The following is a 25,124-nucleotide window of genomic DNA, read 5'->3' on the forward strand; positions in this document are numbered from 1 at the left end:
CCTTTTATATTCCCTACAAACCAGGGAGTGTCTAGTAAATGTATTTTCCCTCTTTTTCCTAATATTGTATGTTTTCATACCTTCTATCGTTTAGCCTCTGAGGTTTTACCTGCATAGAAAGCCTCACATGACGTACAGGTCACCAAATATACCACTTCTACTGTATTACAATTACATTTTCCTGGACATCTTAAGATCCTTTATATCCCTCAACAGTCACATGGGGCCCATCATTGATATATTTAGAATATTTACAACCACATTTCCCCATTCTTGAAATAGAGGAACCTAAATTGTGACCGTTGCCATTCTTTAAAAAATGTAATATTTTTACCTCTACTGTATACTGTATTGGGTTTGTTTCCCAACATGTCTTTTAATTCCAATTAAAATATATAAATCCAACAGTCACATATATAACGTTAGTAATTCTTGGGGTCATTTCATTAAATGGAATAATTACTGCCCTGATTTTATTGTGCCCCAAATCCTTAACACCCAAGAGGAAGTTTTTTTTTTTTTTTTTAGAATCCACAAGCACAGTCCACCATGGAGACAACAATGAAAACCACAACAGCAACTGACTAGCAGTTCACCAGAAATCCAGTCCATGATGACCAGCGAAGAGAAACACAAGGAGAAAAGGCAGAAAGAATTACTAATGTTTAACTCTAATGGCTTAGAGGATGCTCAAAGCAAATCAGACTGCCTCACTTTAAAATTTACGACTACAGCAATACTGAAATCAACAATGATATTCGATCCCCATTATTAAAAGATTGCACATTTGCCCCACGATTTAAAAGTGACACTGCATCTTTGCTTTTGCAATTAAAATTCTATACAAGTTAGTTAAACTTAAAAATATTTTTAATGATAAAAAAAGTGACATGCAAGAAGTGGGGTTAAGTAGGAAGAGTATCTTTATTCCACTCTCCCATCCTGAGACTCTTACATTTGAACGCATGTGTGAAGGGCAGATCAGGAACTTGCTATTTAAGTCACACAAGTAGAATGATAATTTAACTGTAGGGTAGCAAACAGCTTTGACTATTTTGAAAAGTGAAAACTCAGTAAGGGTGATAACATCTGGTAAAGGGGGTGGGGTTACCATTATGGATCAATTTTCTTATAGTGGTAAAATGGACATTTTATATTACACAAATATATACAGAAATGTATCTAGACGAAGTATTTCTGGCATATTCTACAACAGATGCCATTTTATTTGATATGTTATGTCAAGTAAGTCTATCTTACAATGTTTTTCACTTTGTGATGGTTGCAAAACCAGTCATATTGACCATTTTCAGAATTCCGAAGGTCCACAAAAATGCACTTGACCTATCATCAAGACCAGTAGTAGCTGCCAAGGGGTCAAAAACAGAACCATTAGCACATGCTGACCATAAATGTAAGCATTTTTTATTGATCTATTTATTTACCTATCCCAACTCCATCACAATATCACCTTTCCCTAAAGGAATACCAACTTTTAACAATGCTGAAATTCTAATCAGAACCCTGCAAATTAACAAAGCAAAACTACTATGCACTGTTTGTCTATATATACCCCCTGGACAAAACAACCAAACTATGGAAGATATTCTCTCTTGGATATCTGAAAATATCAGTAATGAGACTATAATTATGGGAGATATCAACGGTAACTGGCAGGATCTGGTGATCGACTCCCCTACTAATAGCATAAGCCTCTATGGTTATACCCAGCTCATTACCAGTGCCACCCACGTGTATAACAGCAATACCCTAGGTGCAACTCTTGATTGAATACTTGTTTCTAATCCAGACAAATGCTCTACTCCCTACACTCTACCAAATAGTCTTAGTGACCACCTATCCATATTCATATATAGAGCCACACCACAAACTACAAGAACCCACACATATAAAACTACCAAAAATATTAGAAACTTTGACCAAAGGTTTAACGAAATCCTAAAACACACTAATTGGAACCCACTTAAAACACTACCACTAGAAGACACCCTTGAATACTTCAACAATATATTTCTAAACACCCTCGACAGCCTAGTCCCCCTCCGCACGAAAATAATTAAAACTACTCTCTCCACACTCTACCAAATACTCTTAATGACCACCTACCCATATTCAAATACAGAGCCACACCACAAACTACAAGAACCCACACACACAAAACTACCAAAAATACTAGAAACTTTGACCAGCAAAAGTTTAACGAAATCCTAAAATACACTAACTGGAACGCACTTAAAACACTTCCACTAGAAAACGCCCTTGAATACTTCAACAATATATTTCTAAACACCATCAACAGCCTAGCCCCCTCCGCACCAAAAGAATTAAAACTACCCATTCTCCCTGGCTAGCAAAAAATACCAAATAACTTCTACAAGACAGAGATAAAGCATGGAATGAATGGCACAATAACAAATCCGATGCCAACAATCAAATATAAACAGCTATGAAATAAAGCAAAAAAAAAAAAAAAACTAGTGAACTTAGATAAAAAAAAAAACACACACACTTCCAATCAACTGGCAAACCACAAAAATAGCCTAAAACAACTTTGGAAACATCTCAAACCTGCTTACCCCATGCTCTAAACAAACTCCATGACCATACCCTGACAAAACACCCTCAGAGATAGCCAACCTGTTTAACTCTCACGTTATAAACAGCATCAGCAAACTGGTAACAAATCCCATCTCTACAACTACATCAAGCCCCATCTCTGATCCCCCTCTACCCCTATCTCAAGGCTCCTGCACAAACAAAAAAAAACCCTTTACATTTCCAACAAACCAGTACTACATCTTCTATCCCCTTTTCTCTTAAACCTCTCCATACCTCTCTCATTTAGAAACTAAAACCATGATCCCTCTCCTTTGACAACCCCCCCCCCGAATACTTTAAACTTGCTGCAGATAGCATAGTCCATTGTCCCCAACCTCTGGCAAAATCCATCACCCCTTTACATAAAGGGGGCAATTCCATTAAACTATCCAATTATTGACCAATCTCCATCCTCTCTCTTTACAAACTCCTGGAAAAATACATACATAAGCAACTGTTTACCACCTCATCCAATACAAACTAATTACCCCTACCCAACATGGTTTTCGTCCATCATACAGCACCACCACTGCCCTAATCTCCTTCATGGACAGTGTGTCCAAATCCATTGACTCTGATAATATCACTTCTGTCTTACTACTAGACCTGATAATATCACTTCTGTCTTACTACTAGACCTATCAAAGGCATTTGACACAGTGTCCCACAACAAACTTCATCAGCTATCCATTATAGGCTGCACCCCACAATCTCTCCAATGGTTTGCAAGCTACCTATCCAACCGCCATCAGTGCATCAAATGGCAACATAAATTATCCCAATATCAAATCAACATAACTGGGGTATCACAAGGGTCCCTACTTGTACTCTTACTCTTCAATATTTTCACCAACAACCTTCATACCTCAACACGCCTTACTCCATTATCCAATAAGCAGATGACACTACCATAATTTCCTTCTCCAGTAACGCACAACTCCAGCAAATCACCCAAGCCACCTTCAACTCAATAGAGACACGGCTGAGAGAAAGCCAGCTACTTTTAAATCCTAAAAAAGTAAACTCCTGCTTTTCTCGACAAAGCCAATCTCATCCGACTTTAAAATATTCTCGCAGAATAACAGAAATTGAAACAGTTCCCACAGCTAAGCTTCTAGGAGTAACCATAGATAAACTAACTTTCGAACAGCACATCTGCAATAGCATTAAAAAAAAAATGTCAAACTAGGAACACTCTACAGACAAAAAACTTTCTTGGATAGTTCCACCAGAAAAACCCTCGCCGACACCTATTTGCTTCCCTCACTCGTATATGCAGCCCCCCTACACACCAATTTACAATCTTCTCAAAAACAAGCTCCAATCCTGCTACCATAAAATTGCCAAATTCGCCACAGCTTACCCCTACTGTTCCCACCACTGTCTAGCTCTGAAAGAACTAAATTGGCTCGAACTCACACAACACCTAAGCCTAGTACAGCTGTCTTCTGCATATAAAGTGATATATATACACCTGATAGCTGCCCAGCCCTCCTTTTTGGTACTGTAGATGCTATTAACTTATTCTCGATTACACCTCTTGATCAAGGAATGGAATTTTTTTATTAACAGTTTGTACAGAAACCAAAGTCTGGGTGGGGGACATGGAATGTTTTTGTATTCTGCAATTTTTGGATTTGGTGTTAAAAAATAACTATTTTGAAAGAATATTTTCAACAAATTTCAGGGGTAGCCATGGGAGCAAGATGTGCCCCCATATATGCAAACTTGGTGTTAGTAGACTGGGAACATTGTTTTTGTTTTTAATTCCTTTTTTAACAACCAAATATACAGATATTTCAGATTTTGGGATGGCATGTTTATACTATGGTTAGGAAATAAAGAAACTGTTTTTCAATTTGTTGATTATTTGAACACAACTGACTTTCTAAAATTCACTTCAAATTACGATGAAGAAAAGATTAATTTTCTTGGATGTGACAGCTTCTAGGGATATTGTTAACAAAATGCTTACATCAAATATAAAAAGAAAGAAAACATTCCAACACATTCCTACACTTCCAAAGTTGTCACCCTTTCTTTCAAAAGAAGAGCATGGTCAAAGGACAAATGGTATGGTCATCAAGGCTTGTATCTAAAGTCGTAATAACATTTTCAAATTCTGACAAAAAATCTAATATGTTTAAAAAAAGAAGCTATCCAGATACCCTTCTGAATTTAATAAGAACTGAAATCATTATTGGAAGAAAGGATAAATGTATCCCAATTCTTAGTTTGCCAGAGAAGTACAAAACATTTAAACTTACGCGACAGTATAAAAGAAAAAGATAAAGATTTGAGGTACAATAAAATGGGGCAATGATTATTCCATTTAATGAAATGAGCTCCAAAAATTACTAACATTATATGTGACTGCTGAAATTATATATTTTCATTGGAATTAAAAGACATGAGGAAACAAACCTGGCATGGTATACTATAGAGGCAAAAATATTTAGAGAATGGCAACAACCACAATTTAGGTTCCTATATTTCTAGAATGAGGAAATGTGGTTGTTGTAAATATTCTAAATACATCAATGATGGGCCCTATGTGACTGATGAAGGATATGAAAGGACCCTAAAATGGACAGGAAAATGCAGCTGTAATACAGTAGGAGTGGTATATTTGGCGACCTGTACGTCATGTGTGGCTATGTAGATAAGACCTCAAAGGAGGCTAAAAGAATATACAAATACACATATGATATTAGGAAAATAACGAATTATACAGACACTCCCTGGATTGCAGAACATATAAAAGGTTCAATTTCTTTACAATAGATAGGGTGAATATACAGGAGAGGGGTTGAAACTATAAAAATGTGTAAGAATCAAAGAAACTTTTAGGCAAATACTTTTAAATGCCACCATTAAGCCAGGGTGACACCTCTACTGTTAGTACTCTTAAAATGAAAGCAAATATGTTGTAATAAGTTAAGTAGAATTTTACAAGACATATATTTCACGGTGTTTTAAATTCATGTTGACGAGAGGTTATTTAATTGTTTGTTTATAGTTTTAAATAAGTGCCGCGGTAGTGCAGCGATAGCATCGCCTAACAGCATGAGGTTCGCCCGTTCGATTCTCGGCTGGAGCACCTTCTGTGTGAAGTCTGCATGTCCTCCCCATGGTAGAGTGGCGTTCGAAAGACATGCGTGAATGGGCATGCCTTTGTTGAAGGTTGGGCGTCAGGCTGGCAACTCGGCACTGTGAAAATTTACTGCCAATCATTAGCGGACCGGAGTTCCGCTATGGCGACCACTAACCGGGAAAAGAAGAAGAAGAAGTTTTAAATAATGGTTTGTGCATTTTAAATTAACAATGAATGCATTTAAGAAAGTGATGTCACGATGTATTTTACTCTGAGGAAGTCTCTTGCAGTAAAGAGGCAAAAGCGCCAAGTGTTTTTTTATCTTGTGAATACAACAAATGTATTTTGTAACATTTTGATCGACCAAATCTTATTTTTAAGTTGACATCACATTACTGAAATTACAGTAGTGCCTAGTAACTCCTTCATGCTCCTAAAGCTGGTTAATTTTGTGTTTTACTAGTTGAAGTGTATTTCATTTTTTTCTTTACAAGCAAATTCCGAGTAGTTAAGGGAAATAAAAGGGCTCAGCAGTTTCCAGATATAAACTAACTTCAGTGCTGCTCAAGTCATCAAATGGAAAATATCAAGAAAACTATCCCACAGAAGCTTAGCTATTAATATAAACTTTCTTATAAACATGAAGCCGAAAGAAACAACTGCCATCTTCAAACCTGCCAAACAAGTTATACATTGCTCCTTTCAGAAGACGCAAGAAACTTCATATGCGATTTCACAACCAAACTTATTTTTTAAATCAGAAACTTCACATCTGTCACACAATATGCAAAGCACAGTGAAAAATAATTAACAAAAGTAAAGCAAAGTAGTAAAGTCAGTTTAGAGACACATGGACCAAAGATCTGGAAAAAAAAACACTGGAGGTGAGTAAAACCCAACCACAAGTAACACCAAGACTTTGATTTCTGATGCACGAACAAAACTTGTATCAAGGATTCCCACGGAAAAATATTTAACAGGCACAAGGGAAGCTGCGGTATAAATTAACTATCCCATTCTCTAACAGTAACAAACTGACAACAACTGGTTTACTGACAATGCAGGTGTGGCAGAAGGAAGGGCCATAGGGCACAATCAGTGGAAAATGACAATACTAAGATATATATTTTTAAACAAAGTCATTGGGGGTGTAGTACACCTACAAGATGAAATAAACAAACAGTGAAAGAGAGAAGCAAGCCATAACTGAACCAACAGCCTGACAAATGAAAGGGTGACAGGATAAGCTATACACAATAATAAGCTCTAAAGTGATGCAAATATACACATCTGAAAACATCTCATGTAGCACTAACAAAGCATAACAGCAGTTACTGAAAAACAGCACTCCTAAAATTTAACCTTTTTTTCTGTACTGACCATTTACAAGTCTTTACCCCTCACAGTATTTCATGTAGGTTCACTGTCTGGCGGAAGCAAAAACATGAAAGTGTCTGGTTAGTCTACCTAACTGGACATAACACAAGGCACTACCACAGAAGGCAAGGAACCTAGAGGTAAGCCATTATTTCACACTGTACATTGCTAAGCGTCCAGCCTCTGAGACCATTTCATGTGAGTATGCCGTTTGGCCAAATAAAAGACATGATCTTCACAAAGGGTGATGCTAGTTATCTAAAGCGGCATTGCTAGAATTAACCCCTTTCTTTGAAGTAATTAAACCTTTTCTTTGAAGTGAATATGTCTGAGCTCTAGCCATCACAAATTCAAATGTAGTTCCACTGACCAAATTAACAAAGCATGACCCCAGTTATCTCAAGGTATTGTAAATGCAAGAATAAACCTGATGCCATAGCATTTTACTACTGTATCCCTATTTAGTCATAGGCAGGCGCACTCAGCAGTATAACTTTGCAACGTAGCTTGCAAAACCTGCTTCTAAATAGCTGTAAGGTTATGTTTCACTATTTGCATTCCCAAACGGTTACTACATTCTCATTTGATTTTAGCCCATGGAAGATACCCCATTTAAGTGCCACAGATGCTTCCTGTTAAAGGGTTTGCCAATGTTCAGATGTGCATCACAGCATCTGATTAGTTAAGTGCCACAATGCATTTTCCCTCATCGCTACTTATGTTTTTGGCCTGTATTTCAAAAAAAACGCTATACAAACTTTTTTGTTAAAAGTACTCCCACAATAAATTTAGAGCGTACCTTGGTGGCATCACGTTATGTATAATGTGAGATGCATGCACAGTGAATGTGCCTCATGGTTTCCATAAGCTAATACCACAGGGGTTAAATTTCACTGCTTACATATAGTGGCATAAGCACAAGAAAAAATTCAAGTTTTACAAAAATGACCAGAAGCTGAAAATGTTGGCTGACAGGGTGAAAATGCTGTTCAGCGGTTTTTGCACCATGTACTATGGTGCACAGGTATGTTTTTTTCTCATTTCTGGCTATTTCTGCACCAGTGCCATCATTTAGCCAAACAGCTTATTTAGTTATTTTTAAAGATCTGCACAAAAGTTACTACATGGGTGGGTACTTGCAGATTTAGAGAAATGTATCCAATAAGCTATGGAATCATAGAAAACTTAAGAAAACAGCATAAGCTTTAACATTACACATGCTTCACCAAATACACTAAAGCATAACCTTGAGGGAGAAATATTCGATTATAAAACAATTACTACACCATGGGCCTGCTAAAAGTGCTCAATTCTACTAGCTTGCACTCACCTCCTTACTGCTAGTTGTCCTAACTAGCAAGTGCCCTAACTCCCACTAGTCCAGTACTACTGAATTACCTAGTCTGTCCACCACCCAGTCCTACTTAACTGCATAACCTTACCAGAACCCTACCTCTAACCCTAAAACCCCACCTGGTCATAAATCCTATCTAAACCACTCCCTACCCTAACCTAAAGTCCACAATTACTCCATAACCCTAAACTTCCTTCTCAATTCCTGCCTGAAATTCCATGCACTTCTATCCTCTCCCTCTCCTGCCACCCTAACCTTTCCCAAATTCAGCTAAGCAACAATTCCCTTTTCTCTTCACAGCTGCTGCACCTTGCCCAAACACGTAATCGAACTTGAGCACTAACTACTGGCTGTTTGAACTACAAGATGCACATGTTCCTGGCTGCAAGATAGTGGTATTTAAAGCAACTAAGACGTGGGTGTCTGTAGACCCTTACCCCATTCCGTGTACGTTTTAGCTGCACTTTTGCAAAGTCTGTGTATTCATTGTTTCAATCTATCCTTGATCTCTAAATAACAGTACCTTCTGCATTCAATCACTCCATTAACGTACCATTGTCAAAAATCCCTCCCACATTGGTCTAAATGGCTACAGACCAATTTCAAATATCTGCCTAATTACTAAGATGTTTGAAAACTGCTTTGTAAACTACTAACATATATAGCTATAGTTTACTCCATGAACAGCACCACAGATTCTGTAATGCATTCAGTACGGTAAACTTTATTTACTTGCAGTTTGTTTACCAGGATGGTCCATTGGGCCAAGAAGAGCCCACTTTCAATGGTGTCCTGGGGAGAAAATCCCTCAACGTAGCAGCCTTGAAAGTTGTTATAAAAAGATAACATGCCCATCTCCAACATTGCGGACCAAAAGTATTCAAGGGCTTATGCTTAAGGCATCCTTCTCAAGCATACAGACAAAATCTCTTCTAAAATGCTGCCCCACCTAAAGTTAAGTTACACAATCGCACACCTCTTATCTGCAGATACCTGTGCAGCCATTGCTAAAAATGTTCTAATTCCCACACTTGAGTATAGCTTATGTCTACACTCCATCTACAAGCCACTGAAAACAAAATATGTACATTTCAAATCTTAGCATAACCACAAACACACTACTGTGATGTAATAAATGCTGCTGGCTCTGCAATGGTAAACTAACTAATGGATGCATCTTTCACTTTATTGGTATAACTGCTTTAAACTGCATAATGTATAAAGAACGGAGTGTGTTTCTATTACGTAAATGACTTTGTTTAAAAGTAAATGAGAAATGGGTTCTAAGGGCATAAAAGGTACAAATACTGTGTGCATTTGAGTGTTTTAGGTGTATATAAAATAAAATACTAAATCAGACATATTTAACTCATTAACCCCGAATACTGTCACAGGATGCATCTATGGTTATATCAGAGCGCTCCCTGAGGCGATAGCTATTCTTGTACGTTACACCCAAGTGTCGTCTGGCAGTGTGACTATGTTTACAAGGACAGCTTAACACCACTGATGAAAACAAAATTGAAAAGGTACTTGAACTTTGTTAACTACCTTCTCAACTTTATTTTCACAGTGGAGTTGACTATAGTTTAAAGAAAATGGGCTTTCTCTGGTTATCATCACTCACAGCTAGATGATTTTCTCTGCACTGTAATTTAATTTGGCAGATCTGTCCCAGTGATGAAGGCACACTATTTCTTCTTTTGCCTGCATTAACCCCCCCCCCCAAAAAAAATACAAAAGATCTTATAAAGCCCTAATTTTAGTTACTGTTGTTATAATAAATCAAAAACTTTAGACCGCATTGTTTCACTGGCCCTGGAAATCATGTAAGCAGTGGCAGCCAATCAGATTCATGTAGTCATGGCCACCACTTGTGTAATGTCTCCACCTACTCACCTCACAATTTTTTGTTGGGGGTAAATAAATAGGTGTTCCTGTAGTGATGTTGTTCTCTTTTTCTTTATAGACTTCTGCAGGATCCCTCTTCACAGCAAATCATTCATTGTGAGCCTTATCTCTAGAGTAACATCCTACTGAAGTGTCATGCAGCCCAAGGATTCAGCATCCAGACAGAACTAAAGGTCAGAGGAAGGGGAAATTTAGGTAAGCACGTGTATTACTTTTTTATCTTTTAGGGTAGCTTTTATCTTACTGACCTGCTTTAGCTGAATGATACTTGTTCTCTGTTGTGGGACTTTACTGTTTAACCTTAATTGTCCCTCACTTCCCACCTCACAACTAACATGGGGCAGTCGCCACAATGGGGCACCAGCATACTTCTTAATTGTACAGATTTTTGTAGGTTACTTCCCTTTTATGTCCCTTTTTCATAATGGCAGGGATTTTCACATCCTATCCCTCTGCTAACAACTTTTTTTTTTTTTTTTTTTTTTGCAAAGGACAGGTGTCTTATCCTATTATTCTAGTAGCTGTAGCCAAACATTTTTGATGTCTCCTTACATCAAAATGTTTGCACATATGATGTAGAAGATGTCTTTGCAAGATGTTTACACAGTAAAAATAAGAAATAAATGATAATCAAAGAACAGAATAACTGAGTTCTGAGAAGGAGTTGCTAAATGAAAAGGCGGTTTTATAGCCAAGTACTATATAACTTCAGATGGTACAATAGATGTGGATAAAAATGTGTTTGTGAAAGGAATTTAAAGCCAGGCACTAAATTTATTATCTTATTTCAAGCAAAGGAAAAAAAAGCGTCTGAATGTCAAAACCTTAAAGTCATGGAAAAAGTTGAATGACTACAATTAAATATTTCTACAAAGGGGCATACCGTATACTCCTTGTGTTGGCTCTGCATTCATTATACAATTTCTAGATCTATTTTAACTAAAATTAAAATTAAAAGGCAAGACCCTGCTCAGCTGGGGTGTATTCACTTGCACTGCAGAATGACTAGAAGATACTTTGAACTGCTCTAGTCTGTGAAAGTTTATAAAATGCATACTAATATCAAGGACTAAATACTGATTGTAGCTGTAAGTATTTGAATTGTGTATGTTAACCATACTGCTAAATCTACTGGAGTTTCCTAAGAACAGAATTTTAAATGCTTGACTATTTAAGCTGTGGAGTTTGTACCTGCCTTCCAAATCATTCTGTTGGCTTTTCCATAATGCTAGGTACTGCTATTGATTGATTTCTCTGGTTCTTTGCACTTTAAGCATACTTGTTACAAATCATTTGTCTAAAGTGAATTGTCTTATTAAAATATACAAGATGTTTTTGCAGGAGCATTCCTTACATAATTCTATTTGAGGCTTCCAAAGTCTTGTCTTTATGGGCAGTCTAGATATCCATTGTATTTACCCTTTTCTTTATATTCTGACATTCTTTGTCTTGACAACTTTCACCATTTTGTTGGCAAACTGAGTAGGTCAAGTTTATTTCACAATTGTCCCCATATCACAGACGTCAACAAGTGAGATAAATAGTATTACTCTTTTACACTAATTCTGGCATGGATCAACCAGAACTGTTGGCCAATACTTCTGGCTCTGTCACTGCTGTGTACAGTTTAGGTGAGAGGAAGGGCTCAGTGATATAAAGGATATATAAATGTTGTTATTGCTTTTACACTAGTTCTGTCATTGATCAAGTCAGTATGTAGGGCAATATTTCTGCCTTTTTATATTTGTGTGTACAATTTAGGTGTGGGCAAGGGCTCAGTAATATTTACTGAATTACTCAGGTGTTTTCCTAAGATGGTCAAGATTCAGTCTTACATTACACCTGCACCAGGAATGTCTACTCAACAGTTTATGTGCAGCAATTATCACCTTTGTCTGAGCATGCAGAACCTTGCAGTAATGAAATGCAAGTTATTATCACATTACTAATTTACAGTATGTGCAGTTACAGTATAACTGACTCATTAACACTTGTCAGGTAAAACTCTCAGCAGCTGCCACTGTTATTCACATTACTTAAAGTTGTTTATTCAAATTATTTAAAGTCATTTTCACATTCAAGACAAAGGATGGAAAACTGCCATGAACAAGTAGGACCACTACGGTAAGGAAAAAAAATCTATTAAAATGTTATAAAATCCTTTTTCACTATTTACAGCACAGTAAAAAAACTGCAATTGTGTGTTGTACTCATATGTACAGATATTACATGTTATGACTCGGGTTATGAAAATTGTGAGAATTTTCATAATTTGTTGTAAGAGTCTGCTAGTGAACTTTTCAACATGCTGAGTAAAACCTCATTTAGGATGGGCAAAGAACTATCTGTATGCTGTACACATATGCAGATATTGCAGTTTGTTTACGACTCCGGTTATTAAAATTATACTTTTCATATTTTGGCAAATAACTGTTGTACAGAATATGTCAACATGCTGAATAAGACCTACTTTTTGAAGTATTAGTGCTTACAAGATGGGAAAAGAACTGTATCTGTATGCTGTACAAGTGTACAGATATCACAGTATGTTTATAACTTAGGTTATGAAAATTATGACTTTTTTCATATTTTGGTAAAGAACTTTGCTAGGGAACATATCAATGTGCTAAGTAATACTTCATTTTGAAAACAGTATTAGTACTTACAACATCGTAAAAAAGCTGTGCCTGTATGCTGTACAGATATCAGTTTAAGGACTATGGAAATTATGATTTTATTTTCATAATTTGGTAAATAACTTTGCAAGGGATCATGTAAATGTGCTATTTAATACTTAATTTTGAAGGCAGTGTTACTCCTTATAACAAAGTAAAAGAACTGTGTATGCTGTACACATGTACATATATCACAGTTTGTCTTGTAGGATTATGAAAATTACACATTTGCAATATTTCTCATTATTATGCCCATATATCTTTGCAAGGGAGCATGGTGATAACACAAATGATGCATCATTTTGAAGCTGACTTTGAGCCACTCAACTTGTACACTGATGTATAGTCTCTGTCTGTTACAGGTGATGCTTTATCAATTATGAGAAATATTATAATCCTATTTCAGTGAATATCTCCAAAAAGGAGCATCACACAGTAATGGTTAAGGTATCATTTTAAAGCTGACATTCATATGAATAAATTAATTACAAATTGAATGGGTCTACATGGTACACTGACCAAGATATTGTGCTTTGCTTTTCGAAAAAGGTAAAAAATATGCACAATATCAGCATTCCTTGCCAAATATTTAATAATGAGTTTGATATGCACTATCAATATTTACATTGTTGGAAAGGTCAGTGTCTGCTGAACAACTTTGGCATTTACATTTTTAGTCTAGCTCTTATGGTTGAAGCGTTATGAACATTGTTTTCTGTATGGTATTACAACTGGATTTTCTGAAAATGAGCTCAGGCTGCACTGTTGTTCCTATGGTGGAATTAAGTAGATAGCATTTTCTAACCTGCTCTGGAGTGAATGAGTTAAGGAGCCCATTGTGTCTAGTATAACCACAATATGGGGGAAATAAATGAAAGAGTAGGTTGCTCTTTTGTTTTTCAAGGAAAGTCAAAGTATGTACAGTTGATTATTATTCTATGACTACGTGTAAGTCACATGGTAGAAACTGGATATCACTACATTTTCCAAAAAGTTTTTTTTTTATTTTGATATCACTACAACTAAGGTTATTAACTGTAAATTCTTTATCGCTTCCCATGAAAACAGGGTGATGACATAAGAAAGCACAAGTCTTCAGTAGTAGCATTACAAGAAATACATTTTAGTAATTCAGAACAGATCCAACTGTTAAGTTTTGGTTTCAGAGTGGCTCTTTTTGGTAATTACAATGGATCAAAACATGCAAGAGTGCTGAAACTTTTTCCAGTGCAGTGTATGCCAATCAGAAACTAGCTAATCTACTAAGATTTACAATGATAAACGGTAGCTGGGAAGCCATATATTATCTTTGTCCCAACATGGATATCTCAGAGAGCCAAGTCAGGCTACAGTAAGACATATTATGCCACACACTATGGCTTCCCATCAGGGCATGGTGGTCCTAATGCAGGACTGGAATGTGATAACTAGAATAACTGATGTTGATTTAGGACCAAGCAGAGTAAAGTTGGTTTCTTGTTCCACATTAATGCATGCATGTGGTGTTGATAGGTACATATTTAATCCCTAATGAGCTTGTAGATATTAGATAATATTCATCTAATCATCTAGCCTTGTCCAGACTGGAAAGAATTTACATGACTGAGGAACATTCACTAAGGGCTAGAAGGGCTAAGTGCCAATCAATACAGCTATAACAACTATTTTACTGTGTTGTATTCAAGGCATCAAACATTGTTAATATTTTATAGCTGATACGAATCAGAATGCGTTGGTGAAATTTATAATTATAAAAGGCTGTAAATAGATACTTGTTTGCACTTACATGTATCCTTAAACAGGAGATTAATGCACTGTGTTATCAAAATTTTAAGTTGCATTTAGAACTCTAACTTCTAGATTTACTAACCACATGTGTTTCATTGTTTAACATATCTGCTTATACTATTCTAAGGTTGGGAATGTAAACCTTGTTTGTGCAATAAAGGTACGTGGAGATTTCCCTTGTGAAAAGGGCAACAAGTTATATTTACATTGCTTCTGCAACAACAATGAATAAAAATAACTGCAACAACCAGATCCAAACCAATTTCGGGAATGCACAGAAGAAAGCGCACAAATTATAAAATAAAAATATTTATTCTATAACAAATAAGCCATCTACATGTTTGATTGAAGTATACAAACTTTTAACATCAGTTACTATCTAATAGTTGTTATCTTCCATTTAACTGTAGAAAGTTTTTTCAAAAAATCAAAACTATCTTGAATATATGTTAAAGCCTTTTGTGCATGAGGTAGTAACAACTTATGTAAAATCAAACCCATACTATGCAAAAAAATATTTACAAGCCGAAATAATAGGCCTACCAGACCAGAAGGGTTATACATATCCTTGTGTATTTTTGGTAGACAAAAAAATATAGCAATTTCACACTGTTTGTTAGAAAGTTTGTCTTTAGGGTATTTTACAGATAATGATTTTAATCTAATGCCCTTGTTCATCAATTTGTCATATTCTTTTAGAGATGACTCATACTTTTTTATATCACTTGATTCATAAACATCCCTGTTGTTAAGGTGTTCCATACACATATTTAAATATTGAACTGTATTCATTATAACAATTTTATTGCCCTTGTCCGCTGGTTTTATTATTAAATTAGCATTAATTTGTAATTCCTTTATAGAACGCCATTCTTTAAGTGTTAAATTATACTTGATAGTAGACTTATTTTTCATGACTTCCTTACATATATTTTCCCCTTCAAAATTAACCATTGAACTAAAATGTGCTATCTATTCGTTCTAAAATGGTGGAATAAATTTCTTCTTTATTGGAACTTCAGAGGTATCAATGTTACAGTAAGCATTCGCATTTGCGTGTTCAAACATTTCTTCACAACATGAAACTTTCATCGGACTCTTCATGTATTATATCTCTAACATTCCTATGAACATCCTCAGACAAAAAAAATATCTTAAATGTAATTTTCTTACAAATCTAAAAATTTCCTGCTTAACTACATGTGCCCTAGGAATGACCACAGGAATAAATTTAAAACCCAAATTCAAAACTTCATACTGTTCATTATTTAAATCATATTTAGATAAATTAATAACTGAATTATCAATTTTTCTATTACTAACATTATTTTTTAAACTTCTTACTGTTTGACTTATTATCCATCATAATGTCCATTGTGTTGTCCATTTCCAAAACCCTCTCTGTTGGGTTGCATAATTATTTCTCCCTCTTTTCTGCCCTTGTTGTCATTGATTATATTCTCAGTTGCCTTGAAAACGTTGACGAAAATTTTCAGGTTGCTGAGCTGGCGGTAAGTGAGGGAATTCTTCTTCTCTGCTCCCTTCACTTCCAGATGCATTACTTCCTTCAGAAGAAACAAAAGATACTGAAGCCCTTCTTTTGAAACGTCTGTTGTCCCGTTGTTGGTTCTTCCATTTTTCATTAGACGGTGCAACAAAAGCCCGCCCACTTTCATAGTCTTTGATGTCATGTTGTAATTTCATCTTTTTTTTACCTATTATTTCTTCTTCAAGTGTAGATAACTTTTCATTAATTTTACTCATGAAACTATCAATGCTTTGAGTGCCTAAGAAACTGGATATATTATTAGACAACAAAGATAATTCTTGTTTCAGTTTTTTCTGTTTACCTTGATCCCTCTCGATCAAAATATGCAGCCACTCTGAAACACATTTATGGGATGCCGCTAACCACCGTTCTTTAAATTTCTTGTCCACAGAACAGTTCATATTGAACAGTGTACTAGGAGATTTTTTACAAAGCGGAGACACCTAGGTGTAATATTTAATTCAATATATCTCGGTAATCCCAGTATATTAAAATGTACTCTTGTTTCTTTTTCAAGCAATCTTTCGAATTTGTCACACAAGTCTCTCTTATCTGCTGGAAAAAATTCAAAGTTTGGCCTATTGTTACAAAAGGGTTGGAAGTTCTTTTGGCCCTTTCATTCTCAAAAGCTGTCCTGTACCTGAATTAATTATACGGCTTTTATTAACCTGAGCAGAAAAGGTTTGTGGAGCACCCAAGAAATGTTCCATAGTAATTTGAGTTCCCCGCACGGAGCCCATTCCACCACTTGCTCCTCCCAAAAAATTAGATTCCTCTCTGAAAACACGAGGAAAATCCAAGTTAGGATCTGAAGCCATAGATAACTGTAACAACAATGAACGAAAATAACTGCAACAACCAGATCCAAACCAATTTCGGGAACGCACAGAAGAAAGTGCACACTGCTTGCCTGGGGTGGAGAACAATTCCTTCTCAAAGTGCTTCTTTGACTTTCAGCTTATTAAAGCAGAGGTGTAAATCAATAATTCTATTTTCATTTTTTTGTAGCATTTGCAATTGTTAACTTTACTGGTCGCAGTAGTGGAACACTATATACATACAACTCCATTTATGTTTGAGATAAGGTTACTCTACAAATGCTCATGAGTCAGCTGTTTTTACACTAATCACATGCAATGTGAAGGGCCTTAACACTCCTATAAAATACAATATGATTGAGAAACCTAAAACTTGAAAGGTGCAAGTAGAGCTCTTGCCAGAGATCAAAATGAGGAAAAAGGCTTTCTCATTACTGCTGGAAATATGGCAAAGATGGTGCACCATCACTGAGTGTTATCACAGCAAAAACGTGCTAGATTGCATTATGGGAGGGTAAAAAAGGATGGCAAAACCTGCAACAGGTAGTTGATACATGAGGTCAATGTAACCAAGTTTGTATACTGGGAAAGGGAGTTTTGATGGTCTCATTCAGAACATACCAAGACTTTTTATACCTTCCTGGAATTTCTGAATGTCTATAAGATATTTTTTACTGACTGAATGATTTCAGTGTTGTACAAATCAGTCATACTCAGTAGACTACCCACTGGACATTCTTTTTTGCAGCATCACCAAGATTTACTATTAGGACTCAAGAATTATGGTTGCAGGATCCTTGACAAATACAAAACTCTACAGAAACGGACTGCACATACAAAGTGTCAGTTATAAGAACTGTGAGCAAAGCAAAGTATTTCTTAATAAGCCCAAGTTTTTCAGGTGGATTTTCTTTCATCTGTTTGCTCAGAAGATAAAATGGTATGGATATGGGTTGATCTGCAAAGGGGAAGGCTTGTCCTCCAACATGGAGGCTTGAGTTCCTCATTTTGAAAAGATGGCAGAAAATAGTTGTTACAAGATTGAATGGTGTGCTACTGAAACAAAAAGCTATAGTGGAGGTTTCTATGGTATCTGTAAGGCAGGCTTTTAAGATGCACCTCACATGCACTATATTCTGTATCATAAAACATGTCAGTCTCCAAACAGATCTCTTCACTGGAGCAGTACATTACCAGTAGGGAATAGAAGTTAAGAGGCAGGAATAAAGCTCATGTCTAGCAAAAAGACAAAAATACTTTACGGGCGGAAATAACTGGCATATAGTGACTGCATCTTTGAGAGTTATTTTGGGAAAGATTTTAAAGATTAGGTGAGCTGTTCAACAGAAACAAGAATGTCAGTATGTTCTTTACATAATGTTTCCCACAGGAAATCACCAATTTATATAAATACGACAAGTCATAATATTACGAAGCCCTGAAGTATAAACAAGATCCTATGCTAAACTTTTTAGATTCCATAAAATGGCCTCATAGTTCTGACAGTGACTTCAGCATCTTGAATAAAGTATTTTTGCCAATTCAAAAATGTGTTTAAACTAGGGAAATCCCTGGGGCTCTGATGCAGTCCTGATTAATATTTTACAAGGCATTCAAGTGGAACAGGCTTCATCTACTACTTCACTTTCAGGATGCTGTTGTTTGGAGCATGCTTCCCTGTTCTTTGAGACTTTCCAGCTAATTACTTAGTGCTGTGTCTGCCAATTTTAGGGCAACATCATAGCTCTTTACTGAAACAAAACTTTTTGCAATAATGTTAGCCGGCAGATTGGGTACAAATTTCCTCAAAATTGTTTTGCTGATGATGCAACAGGGGTTCAATAAATGACAGACAAAGCAGCAAAGACATGGTCCAACTATTTTCCCCAATTTGTTTTTAAATAAATAAGTAAATAATCAAATACAATAAACTTAAATTATAAATATTATAGTACATTCTTAATCTGAACTATGTAAAATAAAAGCCTGAAGTTAGATATCAATATTAGAGCTCCAAAGTTTTCTCAGTTTCAATAGTTGAGTCAGTCATTAAAAACATTATTTCCCAAGTATAGATCAACAAATGAAATCACTTTAATCAAAGGATTGCTAAAGAACAGGATAGGATACATTCTTATTTATTTTACTTTGCTCTCTTTAATTTCTGTTTCCTTTAGAAATAAGAGAAAATCATCAAATGATGGAGGAATAGATGTTTTCCATTTCCTTGCAATGCTTTTTATTGCAACAGTCAAAATTGACCAAATAATATAATTCACATTCATCATTTCATTTTTATCTATTACATTAAACAGTACTAAAAATTTTGATAAAGCAAAATTATCAGAATACAGTGCTTGTAAAAATTCTTATATCTTTGGCCAAAATAGAGACAAAGAAGAACATTCATAAAATATATGAACCCAGTCAGCATCACAGTTTCATAAACATCTCCAACATGAGACCATGCTATTTCTATTCATTTTAACAATTCTGTTAGGAGTTAAAAACACTGTAAGAATGTACAAGTAAAAACATGTTAGAATTGAGACCAGGAAGTATATTTAACAGAAGATAATTGTGATTTACTATGAGAATTAAATTGTGATGCATTACTTAAAAGTAACATGATTACAAAATACTTTTAAATTAGTTTCGTAATCAAAAAATATTTTATAAAGTTTAGAAATTAGGTCATCTATGTTTTTATTATTATATAAAACATCATATAGTAGAAAAAGAAGTTTACATTCCTCTTTATGACATGCATTTAAAATAGATAATGCATAAATTATTTGTATAATCTTTCAAATTATGTAAAATAACCAGTCTTGAGTGTTTAAATTAAATTCTGATGTTAATATGCTGAATTTCTTTACGCCTCAAATCTGATACAATGATACCAACAACTAAACCCTTTCATTTTGCAAAGCTCTAATAAATAAACATTAATTTTATTATGACAAGTTAAAAGGAATGAAAGACTCGAGCCATAATTTTGTCAATATTTTTGAAAAATTTTTAATGGATACATTTTAATAAATTATTTAAATATTCTGAATCTGTATGACAATTTAATTTATGTTGTATTATTTTACAAAGACAATGCCAAAATCAATTATTTGAATTACAGTGGATATAAAAAGTGTACACACCCCTGTTAAAATGCCAGGTTTTTGTGATATAAAAAATGAGACCAAAATAAATAATTTCAAAACTTTTCTCATCTTTAATGTGACGTATAAAATGTACAATTCAACTGAAAAACAAACAAATCTGTTAGGGGAAAAATATAAAAAATAAAACCTACAATAAGCTGGTTGCATAAGTGTGCACACCCTTAATCTAATACTTTGTTGAAGCACCTTTTAATTTAATTACAGCATTCAGTCTTCTTGGGTAGGAGTCTAGCAGAATGGCACAGCTTGACTTGGCAATATTTGCCCACTCATCCTTGCAAAAGCACTCCAAATCTGACAGACTGTAAGGGCATCTCTTGTGCACAGCCCTCTTCAGGTCACTCCACAGATTTTCTATTGGATTTAGGTCTGGGCTCTGGCTGGGCCATTCCAAAACTTTAATTTTCTTCTGGTGAAGCTATTCTTTTGTTGATTTGGATGTATGCTTGGGGTCACTCCCGTGCTGAAAGGTGAAATTCCTCTTCATCTTCAGCGTTTTAGCAGATGCCTGAAGGTTTTGGATCAAAAATGACTGGCATTTAGTGCTGTTCATAATTCCCTCCACATTAACTAAAGCCACAGTTCCAGCTGAAAAAAAGCAACCCCCCCAAAGCATGATACGGCCACCACCATGCTTCACTGTGGGGATGTTCTTTTGGTGATTGAAAGTGTTGTTTTTGCGCCAAACGTACCTTTTGGAACTGTGACCAAAAAGTTCAACCTTGATCTCATTAGACCATAACACATTTTCCCACATGCTTTTGGGAGACTGGATGTATTGTTTGCAAATTTTAGCTGGGCCTGGATGTTTTTACTGTGTCTTGCAACCTTACCTCATAGCCCAAACATATGGGGAATATGGGAGATTGTTGTCACATGTAGTACACAGTCAATACTTGCCAGAAATTCCTGCAGCTCCTTCAGTGTTGCTGTAGGTCTCGGCAGCTTCCCTGACCAGTTTTTGTCTTGTCTTTTCATCAACTGTGGAGGGACGTCCAGTTCTTTGCAGCGTCACGGTTGTCTCATATTTTCTCCACTTTTTGTTGATAGTCTTCACTGTGCTCCATGGTATATCCAATGCTGTGGAAATTGTTTTGTACCCTTCTCCTGACTGATACCTTTCAACAATGAGATCCCGTTGATGCTTTGTAAGCTCTCTGTGAACCATGGCTTTTGCTGGAGCAGGCAACTAAGTAAATGTCAGGAAAATCCTACTAGACAGCTCAACTTTATTTGGTGTTAATCAGAGTATCTTTAATTGATGGCAGGTGTGAAGAAGACTGAATGCTGTAATTAAATCAAAAGGTGCTTCAACAAAGTATTAGTTTAAGGGTGTGCACACGTATGCAACCAACTTGTTGTACTTCTTTATTTTTTATATTTTTTCCCCCAACAGATTTGTTTGTTTTTGAATTGAATTGCACAGGTTTATAGGTCACATTAAAGGTGGGAAAAGTTTTGAAATGATTTATTGGGGTCTCATTTTTTTATATCACCAAAACCTGGCATTTTAACAGGTATGTGTACACTTTTTATATCCACTGTAGACAGGATTTCATTTTAATCAAACTCAATCTGAATTTATTTTATTAAATAAAAAAAGCATCTTTAACGTCACTGGAACTCTACATCTTTAGAATATCTAGGCATCAAATTACTTTACTTCTATTAATGAAATTAATACTTAATTATGATATCAATATACTTAAAAATCCTATTTTTAAACTGAATAAACTTATTTCATTTGAAGATAGACTTCAATTAATAAAAATGGTTCTTTTTTCCTAAAATGCTATACATAGCTCAAGCTTTATCAATTTTTCCATCTAAAGTGCACACTAGGGAAATAAACTTGGTACCCGTATAAACCCAGAATAGTTCTTTCACATCACATAAGAACATGGAATAATGGGGGAATTAATTTTCTGGATATAGAATCCTCTGTAAAAGCTTCAGTCTTTAAAATTATACTAAATGGTATTGATCCAAATTATATATCAAGTTGGAAAATATCGCATTTACATCTTCTTGATATCCAGAATAATATTTTATATAAACATAGCCTATTCTAATTCAAATAACTGGTTTTGGTCCAACCATTTTTCAATTTGCAGTAACTCTGTAGATATATCTGCAGGTGTTTGCTGATTTTATTAAGGCTTTTTATTTTGTCTGGTGGAATTTTATATGAACATCAATGGAGTACTTTGATATACTCGAAAGGTTTACTACAGGGATCCATGATGGGATGTCCCCGGTCTTCATTTTTTCCTTTCTTGAATGTACAGACATAACTTGTAGCTACACCTGCAGTGGTACATCCTGGCACATTCCTTTGCTCGACACCACTACTCTGTCAACAAGCTGGTTTGCCGATGATTGCGTAACATGAGTAAGGGAGTCACAGCCATCACTTCTCTAAAATTTTGGAAGCCTTCAGGAGGTTCAGGGATTTCTCAAAGTTATCTCTGAAAGATAACTGCTTTCCATCAGAATGAAGCTTAACTGGGCATGGAAAACTATTTACAGGGCTTAGGCCTTAAAACAGATCATCACCCTCAAGTATTTAAGGGTAACTTTAGGCTCTAACATCTTGGACATGCACTCATTTACTTACATAGCTACTTTGTAATCCACTACATAATAAGAACAGAAATGACAGAGAGAGAGAGAGAGAGAGCAAATGCTTGTCATAAGAATAGCTCTTCTGGCTCTGTGGCATAGCAGAATATGGCCCAGATCATGACCCACATGACCCGAAATTGGATTAGCATCTCAGGTACCGAACTAGCCACAGGAGGATGGAAGTGAGTGGCTAATGCTGGCATACCCATTCCAGGGGGCTGGAAAGCTGATTCAGTCAGCCATGGGTTCTATGCAGCTTGCATATAAATTGCTGACGGGGGGGGGGGGGCACACAGATGCATCACAGGAGGCTCTCTGGATATCCCACAGTGATGTGGTGCTTATGTCACCCACCTGGATTTAAAGTTAGAGTGTAAAAGAAGCAACTCCACTACATGCATCTGGAATGATGTGAGCTGCTCATGGAGAGTTATATATAATGTAATTCTTGGCCTGAGGATATGCATACCACAAGTCATATGGCTGTGGTCTGGGGGGGGGGGTGTAAGCCAGGCTGAGACCACAGAAAGAGGGCACTGCGTGGGTGATGGAACAAAAGCAGTGAACTGCGTGGGTGATGGAACAAAAGCAGTGAACAAAGCACTCTCGTGGCTGCCTAAACAACAGCACCTCTGGACTTCTCATCCTCCCAAGTTGGTGATACCCAGCATTGGGACAAAGAATGGTTTACGGTCCGATTGAGAGAGATGTGATGATTGGGCAACACGAGGCAAAAAAAACACCTTTTTTCCTCATTGAAGCATGGTGAGGATACGTTTTCACTTGCCAAAGAATCTCTAACAGAAATATTTTCAGATATAAACTGCTGCCTTACAGCACTTGGTCCTACCTTTCAGTTTCATTCCCAAAATAAATGAATTCGTTGTGGACCTGGCATGTTTTCCCTGTGTCTACATGGAGATTTGATAGGTTTGCTGGTTTCTTCCAAAATCTGAAAGAAATTATAACAGGAGGAGCTGCCAATCCTCCAAATTGCAAGTAAGTAATGTGCATGTAGTGTGATCCAACTGATGTTTTTTTTCCAGAACCAGCTCCATGACCTATGTCCCTTGCTTGTCAGAACAGGCTATGGCTATTAGAAAAATGACTGACTGAATGAATATAAGAGCATCAGGAAAAAAAAGCTATTTAACAGTTACGATTTCAAAAAATACTACAATACATTGAAAACAGAATCACAAACTTAGGGATGAGCAATCCACCTAAAAAACCTAAGCAATACATAAAAGCTGCTAATGCGAAAGGAAAACAAACTATGTGACTTACCAAGATACGTTTTTTCAGGAGTCATCTTATTGTAATCCTCAGAAATGGTAAACTCCTGTAAAAGAGTCATTATTTTTAGATTAGGACACCATTTTAGGAATCAGATGTTAACAGTTCTTCTTTACAAAAGACAACCCTGCTCAAATTTAAAATAATGAGAACCAGGGAAAATTAAGCTTAAAGAAGCCAAACAGTCTGTAAATATTACAAAATATCCAACAACTTAAGCTGCATATTTCCTTTATTTTCAAAGCAAGACCTGCTGAATGCACAATGCAGGATAAACTAGCCCAAGACTATATTTTTAACTCATTTAAAACAATATACTTTTCACTTCATTTTTTTCCTACTACTACTTAATTCGAAAAACTGACTTCCCTGTTTCCCATCTGCTGAACGCCCTTCACCACTGAATTTTCAACACGGGCAGCAGAGCAGACCTCAAAAAAATTCAGTTGCAAAATGCAGCATGCAAATACTCAGGCATACGTACCAATTCACCTGTCACCCTGCATCCAAAGCACAAACAAAAAGGCCAAGCCAAGCATGGAAAACTATTTTACTGGCATATATTCGTCTAAGCAGCAATGGAAAAACTGATTCTGTACCCATGAAAAGGACAATGGCAACAGTTACGGAGAGAAAAATGAATAAAATCAATAAACTTTCAGGTTACTGACAGGCAAGGTAGTCCTTCACAGAAATCTTTCTTTTTTTTTTTTTTTAAAGATAATATAATATTCACAAAGAAAAAATATATACTTACTGAAATTGAGCCATTTTCAAGCCCCACAGAAAGTCGTCTTGTTTCAGGACTAAAGGACAAGCAGGAACAAGGAGCTGTAAAA

At 35.9% G+C, this 25,124-nt stretch overlaps 1 protein-coding gene across 1 annotated transcript in view; it reads right to left on the minus strand.

Annotated features, from left to right (window-relative positions):
• Positions 1 to 25,124, minus strand: part of WDFY2 (WD repeat and FYVE domain containing 2) — a 543,829-nt gene that overhangs the window by 212,807 nt on the left and 305,898 nt on the right. Inside the window, exons 3-4 of the mRNA XM_044071679.1 lie at positions 25,043 to 25,116; positions 24,277 to 24,331 (exon numbers count right to left, since the gene is read on the minus strand). Of these exons, the coding sequence (XP_043927614.1) occupies positions 24,277 to 24,331; positions 25,043 to 25,116 (129 nt within the window). The remainder of the gene's footprint in view (positions 1 to 24,276; positions 24,332 to 25,042; positions 25,117 to 25,124) is intronic.

Source organism: Protopterus annectens, chromosome 5.part0 (assembly GCF_019279795.1).
Source record: "Protopterus annectens isolate FY-2018-M chromosome 5.part0, PAN1.0, whole genome shotgun sequence".
Taxonomy (NCBI): Eukaryota; Metazoa; Chordata; order Ceratodontiformes; family Protopteridae; genus Protopterus; species Protopterus annectens.